Here is a 13,822-nt window from a genome sequence, read left to right as displayed (position 1 = left end):
CCCGTTGCAACATTCGCCTTCTTAATCATTTCTTTATGCTTTAAAAACGTAGAAATGGTCGACTTCGCCATTCCGTATTCTACCGCTAAATCGGACACTCGTACACCATTCTCATATTTCGCTATAATTTCCTTCTTCAACTCGATCGTTGTTCGCACTGTTTTCCTCTTCTCCTTCCCCTTAACACTCATTACTTTCTTGGGACTCATTATGAAAGCTAAAAAAGCAATTAAAAGCACTGAAAATCACTAAATCACAACGAATGCTGATCGCGCGTTGTCTGAGTGACGCTCTCGAGAGAACTGATGCTTCCCGAACAAGCGAGAGTGGCCGAGATGGCGCGATCATCACAAAGCCCATGCGGTCGTCACGTGTTCGGCTGGTCGAGTACCGAATTTTTGGTCGAGCACCGCAGCAAAAATTTCTCGAAAATTTTGGTCGAACTCCGAATTGTTCGAGTATAGAGTCGTTCGACTACCGAGGTATCACTGTATATATATATATATATATATATATATATATATATATATATATATGTATACACATATACATACCTACATATATACATACATACATATATACATAAATACATGCATACATATATATATATATATATATATATATATATATATATATATATATATATATATATATATATATGTATATATATATATATATATATATATATATATATATATATATATGTATATGTATATATATATATTACTGTATATATATGGGTTATGGAAAAAATCCGCGAAGTGGTGAATCCACGATGGTCGAACCGCGAAGTAGCGAGGGTTCACTGTGTATATATATATATATATATATATATATATATATATATATATATATATATATATATATATATATATATATATATATATATATATATACGGTATATATATATATATATATAGATAGATAGATAGATAGATAGATATATATATATATATATATATATATATATATATATATATATATATATATATATATACACAATGGTATTAATCGTTTAACAGTAGATAGTCGAATCAGAGGTTGGGAATCGGTGGGTGAGGAGGTTTTACTTGTGCAGGTACTTAAGAATACTGAAAAAAATCTAGTTGTATGGTTCTAGTTAATAATTTGATAAAAAATACCTATTTCAAAATGAAAACACCTTGCATTTATTAATGCAAATATTACGAAAATACCTGTCAAAAAATGTAAAATCTTTATCATAACTCAAGGAAAAATATCTCTTAATATTCCCCTAACTTTAAGGTTAAATGAGGCCACAACAAATACAATCTGAGTAATTTCAGTGTCAGATACCTGATACCTGAATGTCAAACTAACTTATATTTTTAACTTCTACTACAAACCTTGTTCATCATTGTTATATGGCATTCACCCTCAGTAAAACTTTGGACCTGGCCACCGATGTGGCCACTGATGAAATACGTAGCATGATTTTCTTCAAATTCTTGAGGGAACCCAATCTAAATAAGATTTCACACATAAATCAACAGGAAAACAAATTTCACAGGGATGACTCTTTCCAAGTCATCGAGAGGAAAGAAATTCGCAAATCAACGACTAACATATTGACAACACTGAAGAAGTAGAGCACGTACAAACAACACCGGGGAAGGGACACTAAACTCACAAATCTTGACTACCTTACTCACAGACCCAAGCATCCTTACTCACATGGACAGAAAGCTCTCGACTCCCAGAAAGTATCTAAAGGAATAGCAAGAATAAAATTGTACGTAACTAACACAGCAGAGGTTTAATTCTAATGAGATCTGAATAACTTTTGGTCACCAGTCATTGATTCTGTTCCACACCCCTGGATACAGGAAAGGAGCTCTCACCATAGCACTTGAACAGATTGAGCAATAAAGAGAATCTTATCTTTCAAGAATACATTCAAAGGAGTTTATTTCTTTTGTTTTTTTGGTGTTTTGCTATTTAAAAAAGATGAACTACCATGAAAATTCACAGCTACTAAGCACGTGGCTAAGCATAAAAGTACCTTCCTAGCTCTTGACTGTTCTAATTGCTATGCCATTACAGCTCGCTTTCTAGAGGCTGGACCAGAATCTACCATGCATTAATACCACAAACAACTGCTGTGCTGCTATATACACACACCAAAGATGGTTTTATCAATAACTGGCAAAAACAGCACCTTTCAAAATATTTCGGTAAAGATTCAATCTTGTATCTTTAAATCTCCAATTAAACTAATAGTGTTTAAAGGACAAATTTTAGTTTAAATGGTAATAATAATAACAATAAGTGTACCCAATGTTTCAAGATAAAAAAAATTATTCACTAAATATCACTTAAGAAACAATAAATGAACAGACTACAAAATACAGTAGACCACATACCTATATTAAACAAGAACTTACTGTAAAGAATTGACAACATAAATGATGTTGAAAAAGGAAAATTACCCTAAAACTTTATTAATAGGAATGGCAGAATTATTCACTGCTTTATAGAATACCGAAGCTAATAATAACAGATCTCAGCTTATGCTACAAAACAATCAGAGCCCTACAAAACCTAATAAATCAAAGGTTATATTTTCATTTCTGATACAGATATATATTTTGTTTACCATTCTAGATGAATTCCTTAAATTATTCGTGATATGGGGATAGGGGAAAATTTTACTCTTTATCATAAAGTTTGAATATTATCACCAATAACAAAGACCAATGAAAAATCAATGAACCATTCAAATTCATCTTAGCACATAGGCAGTCTTAAAATCTAAAACACCAAACTCCTAGAGAGAAAAGTATCTTGGTAACGATCGTTTTCTTGGGATGACGCAACCCTGTTGAGAGAACTGTACACTGACACACATTACATACTTTTCCTGTACTTTTGACAGCACCAGAGCAAAAGTTTAGGACTTCTTATTCATGGCTTAGCATTTACCATTTGTAAAATAAATACTTGAGTTCTAGAAAAACTGCGAATATACAAAATAAACAACCATTTAAGTTTAAGAAGAGAAGTATTTAAATACACAACTTCAGTATTTTCTCCTTCATAGATATTAAAAATTAAATGACGAACCTAAATGTAATCATATAAATCCCTTTAAAATGTTGCAACCTCATCGTACTAGAAGCAACCATTTACCTAAAGATCCTGGTAAACAATTGATAAACCCTTTCTCCTTACTTTTCAATATACAGTATAATCATTAGCCTAAAAAAATTATCACTTTCATAAACTAGTATTACCAAACCAATGAGTTTCATCATCAGATTCATCCAAAAGATTTGTTTAAACAAGGGGTTCGATGGAAGTAAATAGAAGCTTCCTAAAAGTTGGACGGCCAGGTACACAAAAGTGACAGATAAAAAGTGAAAGTCAGAAGGAAGTACAGTGAACCCTCGTTTATCGCGGTAGATAGGTTCCAGACGTGGCCGCGATAGGTGAAAATCCGCAAAGTAGTGACACCATATTTACCTATTTATTCAACATGTATATTCAGACTTTTAAAACCTTCCCTTGTACGTAGTACTGTTAACAAACTACCCTTTAATGTACAGAACACTTAATGCATGTACTACAGTACCCTAAACTAAAACAGGCACAAATATTAAAGGTGATTTCATATCATGCGTTTCCTAAACACGCTAAAAAGCACGATAAAAAATGGCAACCAATGTTTTGTTTACATTTATCTCTGATCATAATGAAGAAACAAACTGGAGGTAGAGCTTTGCTTATTACCCAGACATATTTCCCATACTTTTCCCTTAGAACTACATCACATCTTCCTACTTTAGATATATATATATATATATATATATATATATATATATATATATATATATATATATATATACATATATATATATATTTATATGTATACACATATACATACTGTACCTACATATATACATACATACATATATACATAAATACATGCATACATGTATATATATATATATATTACTGTATATATATGGGTTATAGAAAAAATCCGCGAAGTGGTGAATCCGCGATGGTCGAACCGCGAAGAAGCGAGGGTTCACTGTATAGCTAGGGCTAAGGGGCCACTGCAAATAACCTTGTGTCATCTAAAGTGTGCCAAGTACAGCACACACTAAGAGCTACCCAAATGGATAAACAAGTCTAAAAGAAACCTACATATCATATAGTACTGTATTTGTACTATAGAACTATATCATAATGGTGCAAGAACTTTACAACTAAATCACTTTGATACCTTTTCAATTTGCCTTAATTTACTCTTCATACACATCCATCACTACCGAATTCTTTACAAATCAAAAGAATGAAATAAAAATCTGATACAAAATGCTATTTACCTTACTACAACTTAGATATTTATTACTAAACATAAGCAGACAACTTGGATTAAAACCCTGTGAGGTTAATCACTAAGAACCAACCAAATAAACCCTTATCTGAAAAGACATCTCACAAACATCAAAAAATTTTGTTTCAGTAAATGACTTCATGAGAAATATTGAAACTTTGTTGACATGGCCATCTTTACCTCTAATATCTGTGTGATGATATCAATGCCTTCTAAAACTATATGTGAATAATACACGATCAACAGTAACTGAGAATGTAGAAATTCTTCTACATTTGCTAATGTAACAGACATGCACTAAACACATCCAATCTAACTCTCCCACGTGTAACCATCTCGTGCACGATGGTTAAAAACGGCCTAGCTAGATTCTGTTCATGTGTATGCAAGCAATAAAAGGTGCAGTATGTCATCTATGTCTTTAAAAACTTTCTAAATACAAAATTTAAATGATAAAACCTTTTAAAGACTGACTAATCTACACCTTTGCTACTAAGGTTGATAGCAGCATTTTGGATACCCAAAATCACAATGCATTAAAACTGCATTAGGAAAGACCAAGTCAAGTCTAATAAATTAGCCTGTAGAAGATAATAGCTGACCTCCAATGAAATCAAATGGAGAAAATGGTTTAAACTCCTGTGTATTTATGAGGAATGAAAGAGCTAAATCTTTTGAATCACATCAAGGAAAAACAAACTTATCCACTGAGAAAATCCCTAAAATAATGGAATTATTCTTCTATAGCTGCATCTACAGTTAACACAACCGTCAAGAAATTTATTATTTAGATCCAAACATACAGTCTAATCAAAGCCTTTATGCAAATGATAACTTGAGGGCTGTTCAATTTATAAGATCAGACATGCCTCGAGTAAATTGAGTCTCCAAGTTTACATTAACAAATTCAAATAAAATTTAGTTTAAATTCTCAATTTACGTTACATCTCCCATCTTCACCTATTCCTGACCACAAGAGAGCCTACATCTTGAATTTACATTCAGCAGTAGTCATGTCTGAAGTAAAATATGCTCCTTGTGCCTTCCTTTAGAATTTCAATATTTTCTTTCACATCAAACACTACAATATTACTTATTTCTTTAAATGTACTTATATACTGTAGGTCTATTAGTTTTACCTTACTTATCTAATCTACTTTTTAATAAACCATATTAACCAGATACTTTATAATACATAAGAACTTGCAAACAAAACTTTTTAATACTGTACAATCAAAATCAATAGTCTGCCAGCATTCACAGGCCATCACTTTCCAAGTGTAGAGATTGTGTAATAAAACATTTGAAATTAACCACAAATGTATTATTATTATTATTACTAGTGTACCTGAGCCACCTAAAATTGTCTAACTATTTAGATAGATATACACACACACAGATTCAATCCTACCCACCGACTCGCCCTTTCTTAACTGCAACCCACTGGTTCAGCAATTTGTGGGAAGGTGGTTTCAGAATGTACCTCTCGGGGTAACCACCTCTCACCAGGGTATGACTACTTCCTCTCCTCCAATAGTATGAGAAGGAAGAAATATCACATTTATATTTATATAGTCAGATAATTTCTCTTTATTGTATCGGGGAGATTATCATCACTAGATAAGAAACAACCCTAGTTGGAAAAGCAGAATGCTACAAGACCAAGGGCTCCAACATGGAAAATAGCCCAATGAGAAAAGGGAATAAAGTATACATGAGAAGTAATAGTAAATAATATAAAATATCTTTAGACCACTAACAATGTTAAAATAGATAAGTTATATTTAAACAATAAAGAGATAATCATGTCAACCTGTTCAACATAAAATCATTTACTGCAAGTTTTAACTTCCAAATTTCTACCGATTCCACTACCTGATTAGGAAGATCATTCCAAAATCTGGTCACAGCTGGAATAAATCTTCTGAAATGCAGTGTAGTATTGACCCATGTGATAAAGAAGGGAAGACTGTTAGAATTAACTACATACCTAGTATTATGTACAGATTAGTAATGTCTGGGAAGATTTGAATTCAAAGGATGGTCAAAAACATGAAAAATCTTGTGCACCATGCTTAAAGAACTTAACTGGATGACAGTGTCATAGATAATATCTAGATCAGGAATAAGGAATTTAATTGACCATAAGTCTCTGTCAGCAGCTGAAGAACAGACATGAGAACAAAACTCTAAACTAGGTAGAATGAAAGAATCAAACCATTTTCTTTAGTATAGATGGATCACCAAAAATCTTGAGACTTTCTCAGTAAGCACATATTTTTTTTTGCAATTTTAGAGGAAAAAGACAAAATGTGTTTTTTCTGAAGAGTAAATTAGCAATCAAGAATCGCACCTAAATTTTTAAAGGCGTTGTATATAGTTACAGACACATTATCAATGCAGAGATCTGGATGTTTTGGAGCCACTGTCCTCAATCTTATTACAATCATTCTTTGAGTTTTGTAAGGATTCAACTTCATGCCTCATAATTTGCACCATGCACTAATTTTAGCAAGATCTCTATCAAGGGACTCAACACTCCCAGATCTACATTCAGGAGATGGAATGGATGCAAAGAGAGTAGCATCACCTGCATATGCAATAAACCTGTTTTTTTATGCCAACCCACATGTGTATACAGTAAGAAAAGTAACTGGCCAAGAACACTACCCTGAGGAACACCAGATATTACATTCCTATACTAATTATAGTGTCCCGCAACTCTTTTTAATGTATTACTTAAAAATTCAATAAGGATGCTAAGAAAAGACCTACCTACTCCAAAATGTTTGAATTTGAAAACAATGCCCTTATGATTAACACAGTTGACCTGGTTGATTGTGTCAATGTAATAAACTTATATGTGAATTTGATGCTAAACTAATTATCGACGAGTTACCCACTAAAAAGACCAAATATTCTTGCTGGGCAATGATTCATTGTTTGATAAAAAATATTGGCCAAAATACAAAAACTACAAACCCACAAAACAACTTATAACCAGTTTTAATTTATAGAAATGCAAGACATTCTGTTTCTCATGCTTATTTACAGATATTACTTCAGTAACATACCAAATTCTGCACAATATGAAGGGTAATGCATTCAAAACATTTATGGGAGACTTCTCTATTAGAGTTTAATAATCCCATCTTAATTACCTTTTTACACTGTGTCCTAAACAGCCTTAACCTTCCTTTTCCCCACAACTTACCCTTTTTGGGAAACGGTGTGGATCAGGCAACTTTCGGAAGGCTTTTGGACTTTGATACGAATCTTATAAAAGGTCTGACACTACTACGGACTACATACATTACCACACAGCTTTTGGCAACTTCTGTGCTGCATCACTAAAGGCTGAAAACTATCGTGCAGCAATATCAACTCTCTTATCACAGACCTCAAAATACCTGAAGTCAGATGACACTTAGTACAAGTCTTTTCCCAATGATAATTCCCTCACAGCAAAAAGTCCTAACCAGAAAGATTACAACAAAGACCTTTAAATAAGGATAGTACAGTTTTAACCACAATCAATGAAGAAGACTAATTATTCCAATACATGGCCTAACTATGAATGATAGGTATTAAGTGACAGACAGGGGACTTGACATTCTGGGATGATTAATAAGGTATGTATGTGTGGTTACTAAAAAATCTATTTACTGCAATATAGGTAACTAATTATATATATATATATATATATATATATATATATATATATATATATATATATATATATATATATATATATATATATATATATTATTCTAAGTATATATTCCAGGTAGTTCTGAGTTCATGTTCAATTTTACAACTTCACACCCACCTATCAATCACTGATTTCACTAAACACTGTACCCATACAGTATTAGTCTTACAAGCTTTAAAAGCTTTCTCTGTTATAGTGGTTGCATCATGTAGCAGGGAAAAGCAGAAAGTTTAGTTTAATCTTTCATCCCAAATACCTTGAAGAAATTAAGGTCTAAATGGATTCATGTAAACGCTTTGCTTTTCTTGGTGTAGGTACCTATGTGATGTATGATTAAGTAATATTATTGTTCTATTCTTTCTCCTTTCCATATCTAATATGTATACTGTCCCTTTTAGTACTTTCTCTTGATTTTCCTTAATGAATATACCTAATTTACCTAACTTCATGGGAGGGTGAAGTTTACCCATTAAAAAGAAGAGTGTAAGACTTTGCTATTACAGTGCCATTTAGTAAACTTTTGGATAAAACTTAAATTTTTTGTCAGCTTTCTCATACACAAATCAAGGAAAATTTTCAACCACAGGATGAATGTTAAGAGAAAGCATATTTGAAAGTGCAAGTGCTCTATTCATACTCAATGATTGCTTGTATGTGGAGTCCTAAATAACATATAGGTGATTTACATTTCTTGTCACAAATTGCAAGCAAGGACTCTAAATATGAACACTTACAAACTACGTGAAACTATTCCTAATTTTACCAATATTCCGACCTTTATCTGCGAGTTCACTCTACCTAGTGAATAATTTTTAAAAGGATGAAAAATACCAATGACAAATATGAAATATAATAACATATACACTTACTTATTACCAGAAGAGAATAGTAACGCTCAAAGCAACGTACAAATATAGAAGATCTTGCGTGAACAGTACTAACCTTGAGGCCCTTAGGTTGTGGGTCATGTCTTATAGAGAGAACTATTTCATTAGGAGGATTTAAGAGCGCCATTACTGCTTCTTGATGAGTTGCTCCTGTCATGTCAGCACCATTAACAGATAATATTCGATCGCCCATACGGAGCTTTCCTGTCTTGTGAGCCGCTCCCCCTGCCGTTATCTGTGAACATCAATGCATGTCACTGTCAAATCAGTCTCGCCTTGTTAAGAATACTTGTATTTACAAATATAAACCATACTGAAGTTAAAATCATTCAGCTATCATACCAAAGAGTACACGTGACTTTAATTTCCACAAGGTTTACATTTGTAAATTGTTTCTGGTATTGTCATACACCCTCGTACCCGACATATTCTAAAATTCAATATACTCATCGTAAGGAAGTGGTTAATGATTCAATGGGCTTTCTAGTGCCACTGAAAACGCGCACATCCTAATTTTAAAAGATGAAAAGTTTACATACATGTAATAGCAAACAAGGTATGACAATATAAATTCTCTTAAAATATACATATAAAAATCAAATGGTCCTTACTTTTGATATGTATATCCCAGGATCATCTGGCGCTATGCCAAAAGGAACACAAAAATGGTCTGAGCCACCAATAATACTTAGGCCCAAAGGTCCTCCATCTTTATGCAATATTACTTCCTGAAATGGAGAGAATTGTACATTTAGTTTCAAAGTATTGTGGATCTACAGATCAGTGATATTTACAAAATCAAATAGCTGACAAATAATAAAACACATTCTAACCAAACAACTTTAAACACTTCTATTCCTGCTATGAGAGAGAAACTGGTATTTCAGTGGGAATATTACTAAATATCTGTACGAAATATCAGCAAAGTGTACAGAGAAATTGAAGGCTAGATTTAGATACTAGTATAGCAAATAATTATGCAATTTCAAATATATTTTACATGTATTTAATAACTAAAATATTCTCTAAATCTTGATGTGAACTAGAATTCCAATAAGCATATCAATCTCTCCTTACCCTATCTTTTTTAATAGTAACTAACTTTTTTTAATCCTATACAGTAGTAATCTCATAACATGAACATTAACTTATGAACCATTCCTAATTCAATGTGGCTTAAATTTTATGGACAGAGTAACCTATAAAGATGGCTTGCTTTTAAAAAGTTAGGCATGATATGGCAAGCTCACACTTTTATAATCTTTAATACTGGATACTACCTACTAAATAATCATTTACCTAATTACTTTATATTATTTAATATAAAGGTTTAAAGGTCGCTCATGAATGGTAGAGGCAAGGGACATTGACACTGCCCTAGCAATCAGGACAATGCCCTGGAGACTGACCATATATTATATGATCAGCGCCCAAGCCTCCTCTCCACCCAAGCTAGGACCAGGAAGGGCCAGGCAGTGGCTGCTGATGACTCTGCAGATAGACCTATAGGCTCCCCCAAACCCCCCAACCTTAGCTCACAAGGACGGTAAGGTTGCAGACACTAATGGCACTAACGAGTCTGAGCGAGACTCGAACCCCCGACTGGCAAACACCAGGCAGAGACGTTACCAATCAGGCCATAGTTATAAAGTTCTACTAAGTACTGAAAAAGTATACAGTACAGAAAATTTTTAACTTCAAACAATTATTGGACTGGCATGAAGGTTTTGTTTCCAATTGGAAGGGAGGGAATCATATTTTACATGATAAAATTTTGTAAGTATCAGAAATCCATAAATACAAAGACTACAACAATCCTAGTTATGACTAAATGTTAGTCATTACTATACTCATTAATTTGCATATATATTAAAATTCAATTAATTGGCACATCATAAATTGACTACTGTACATACTAAAAAAAATGGGGACAATGTTTAAGAGCCACAATACTTAAAAATAATAATAATTTAACAGAATGACTTTCACAACAGTAAAGTTTGCCTTGTCATATTCCTAAAAACACAAACAAAAATGTCTGCTCACAAATCGAGTGTTAATACATTGCCATCACAGTGTAATCACCTCTTCTTGGTTTTAAAATAACCTGGTCACTTCAAATAATGCTTATTTAAATAAAACAATGACCCCTACAGCTGGTAACAAGTAAACTAGTTTATCGTGAAGTTATCAACTTTACACCCAGCATAGAAATGAGAGGTTTTAGAAACTTGTAACATATTTCTAGAGAGCTCTTTTTTTCAAAAGATAAGTTTTGTAGCATAAAACATTTTTCACAAAACCAATTTATCAATTAGAGCCCAAATTATGGTCACGATCTTCACAGATGGAGCAGTTTGCGAGTCTTTCAAGACTCATAAGAACTATTAATGTATACATGCTTATGGACCAGCCTTTGGCAGATACTAAGAATGAAGGGAAGTGAGATTGGCAAATAGTACATTATTAAAAGTTTGCAAAAGTAATGTTTTCTAAAAAAAAAATTTTCACACAAAACCATTTATAAAGAGCAGTTAACCCTTTTACCCCCAGGCTATTTGGAAATTTCCAACCCTTAACCCCCAAAGATTATTTTTTTTCAAGAACATTTTGCAGTATATTTTTTTTAAATTGCTCTAACAGCCTTAATTTTTGTCATAGAGAGGTCAGGTTGGTCTCATTCTCTTGGAAAATGCCTGAAGTTTTTCAAAAAAAATATAAAAAATATGCAAAAAAAAATTTAAACAGCAGTTTTTTGCAAGGACGTACCGGTACATCCATGGGGGTAAAGGGATGAGTTTTTTTAAACGTACCAGTACGTCCTTTGGGGGTAAAAGGGTTAACTATAAAAGACCCAAAACCTCAGTTTAGGTGAGGTCAAGATGTTCAAGAGTCCTCACAAAGTTCCACTGAATATACTTTGGAGCAAAATAAGTCAGACGCAAAATAATTGAACACCTACAGAGTAAAGTTAATACTATCATCATTCTAAAAAAGATGCAGTAAGGGTGACAGTTTGCTTATAATAAATCTTTATTCATAGTACAGCCACAGGAATCAATTAACTATTCTAGGATGGTGTAGTACCAATAAGTGCCAGAGAATTACAGTACATTTCTGACAATGGAAGATGAAAAAATTATATAGAAAAAGAAAAAAAAGTGGATTTCATTGTCTTTTGCTGCTGACCAATGAGTATATATGTAAATAACATGATGTAAAAACTGACTAACATGTCCACATACCTACATTTGTGGTGGATGAAAGCTCAAAGTTTATCTTGAGGCTATGGGAGTTAGAGAGAGCCCTATCCCCTACAATATTTATCTATTAAATCAGCCAATTCTTTGAAACAGCCTAGAACCCACAAGAGATCACCAGTTTCAGTCAGTGGGATGTCGAGATCTTGGCATCCTCATTCATCTGCTGATGCGTTGAAATGTATTTGCTTAATTAAATTAATACCACAAAGATCTACTAATGACTTCTTGAAACGTATGACACTTCTAAAAACCACATCTTGAACAAGTATGTAATGGTCTATGGTGAGCTATCAAGGATTAAAATGATCCCCCTACCAGTAGCTAGAACATCTACGAAGAAGGCATTTCCACAAATGATAAAAAGTGTGTTATATTGTGGTTATGAACAAAGCCTTTTTAACAAGCTATGTTTTAGCCTTAAGTTGGAAGAGAAGGGCTTATATGGCCATCCCCATTGCAGCTAAAAAAGATACAGATGTCTCCAAATAAATTTCAGGTAGAGGCCCAACCTATTACCAAATAATGAGGCGATGTGAGTACTCATACAGCAGAACTGAGAGATAAGAAAGTCACTGATGAAGCAGGAAATATAAAATACTATACAACAGAAGAAGCAGCTGAAGATATCACACAAAATAAAGTTGAAATGATCATTGAAGAGTAAGCAGGAACCAGCAAAAGCAGTAGGAAATAGGAGCAGCAAAATTGGCCTGCCAAGCGGTAGCATCAACAACAGAAGAACGCAAACTCATCATCTGAGCAATTATAGTCATAAAAGAAATGGAATTGGAAGCAGACCACACTGACAAGCAGGAGGCCCAATTTCATTGGCATGAAAGCTAGTAAACAGATTTCCCTGTATAAGAGCAAAGGTGATAAACAAAAACAAAACCAGCAGCATAGAGGCTGTCGGCCTCAAATACCAAAAGGGAAAACATGCAGACGAGTGATAGTGATTAACCACTGGGAACAGCATACAGCGAAGTGGGAATGGAAGAGGCAGTAACCAGGCACCAAGAAATAAGGGCAGAACAAGTGCTAAGCAAACAGGCTTGGAAAAAAGTAAGCACCCAGGCTGAGGAACAATAGGCAGTGACCAATACCAAGAAATGTACAAATTCAAAATGGAGCTAGATAGTTCATATCATCTGATGATACAACAGGAACATTTCTTAATACTTTATTTTTGCTTCGGCGACTTCAGATATATTATTTCCGTGGACATCGTGATCAGAATTTTGGATCATTATGACTAATGGGTTTTTATATAAAAGTTAACAAGTCACATAACCAAGATGACGACAATCTGTGAGCATACAAAATTAGGAGTCTATGTCTAAACCTAACAACTATCTCAAAGTTATACATTAGTTAATCCTATCAAAATCATCATATCACACAAAACAAGATTACTAAGACACACAAGAATAAAGGCAGATATACAGTTTAATGATAAAATCCACTGTTTTAATTAACATATTAAAGCTCTAGTGCTTTTCTTCTTACTTTTCTATATTTCTATAAACATTAAATTCTTCTATGATCTATAAATAAAAATAGCCACATCAGTAAATTTTCAGTTGATTTTAATCTTAGG

At 33.1% G+C, this 13,822-nt stretch overlaps 1 protein-coding gene across 10 annotated transcripts in view; it reads right to left on the bottom strand.

Moving 5' to 3' along the window:
- LOC137622280 (protein lap4-like) overlaps nt 1–13,822 on the bottom strand; it is a 191,473-nt gene that overhangs the window by 96,242 nt on the left and 81,409 nt on the right. For all 10 annotated transcript variants that reach the window (XM_068352827.1, XM_068352834.1, XM_068352835.1 and 7 more), the window contains 2 exons: nt 9,574–9,690; nt 9,018–9,197 (listed from right to left, as the gene is read on the bottom strand). In XM_068352827.1, the coding sequence (XP_068208928.1) occupies nt 9,018–9,197; nt 9,574–9,690 (297 nt within the window). The remainder of the gene's footprint in view (nt 1–9,017; nt 9,198–9,573; nt 9,691–13,822) is intronic.

Source organism: Palaemon carinicauda, chromosome 29 (genome assembly GCF_036898095.1).
Source record: "Palaemon carinicauda isolate YSFRI2023 chromosome 29, ASM3689809v2, whole genome shotgun sequence".
NCBI lineage: Eukaryota > Metazoa > Arthropoda > Malacostraca > Decapoda > Palaemonidae > Palaemon > Palaemon carinicauda.
This window is presented reverse-complemented; position numbering and strand designations above follow the sequence as displayed.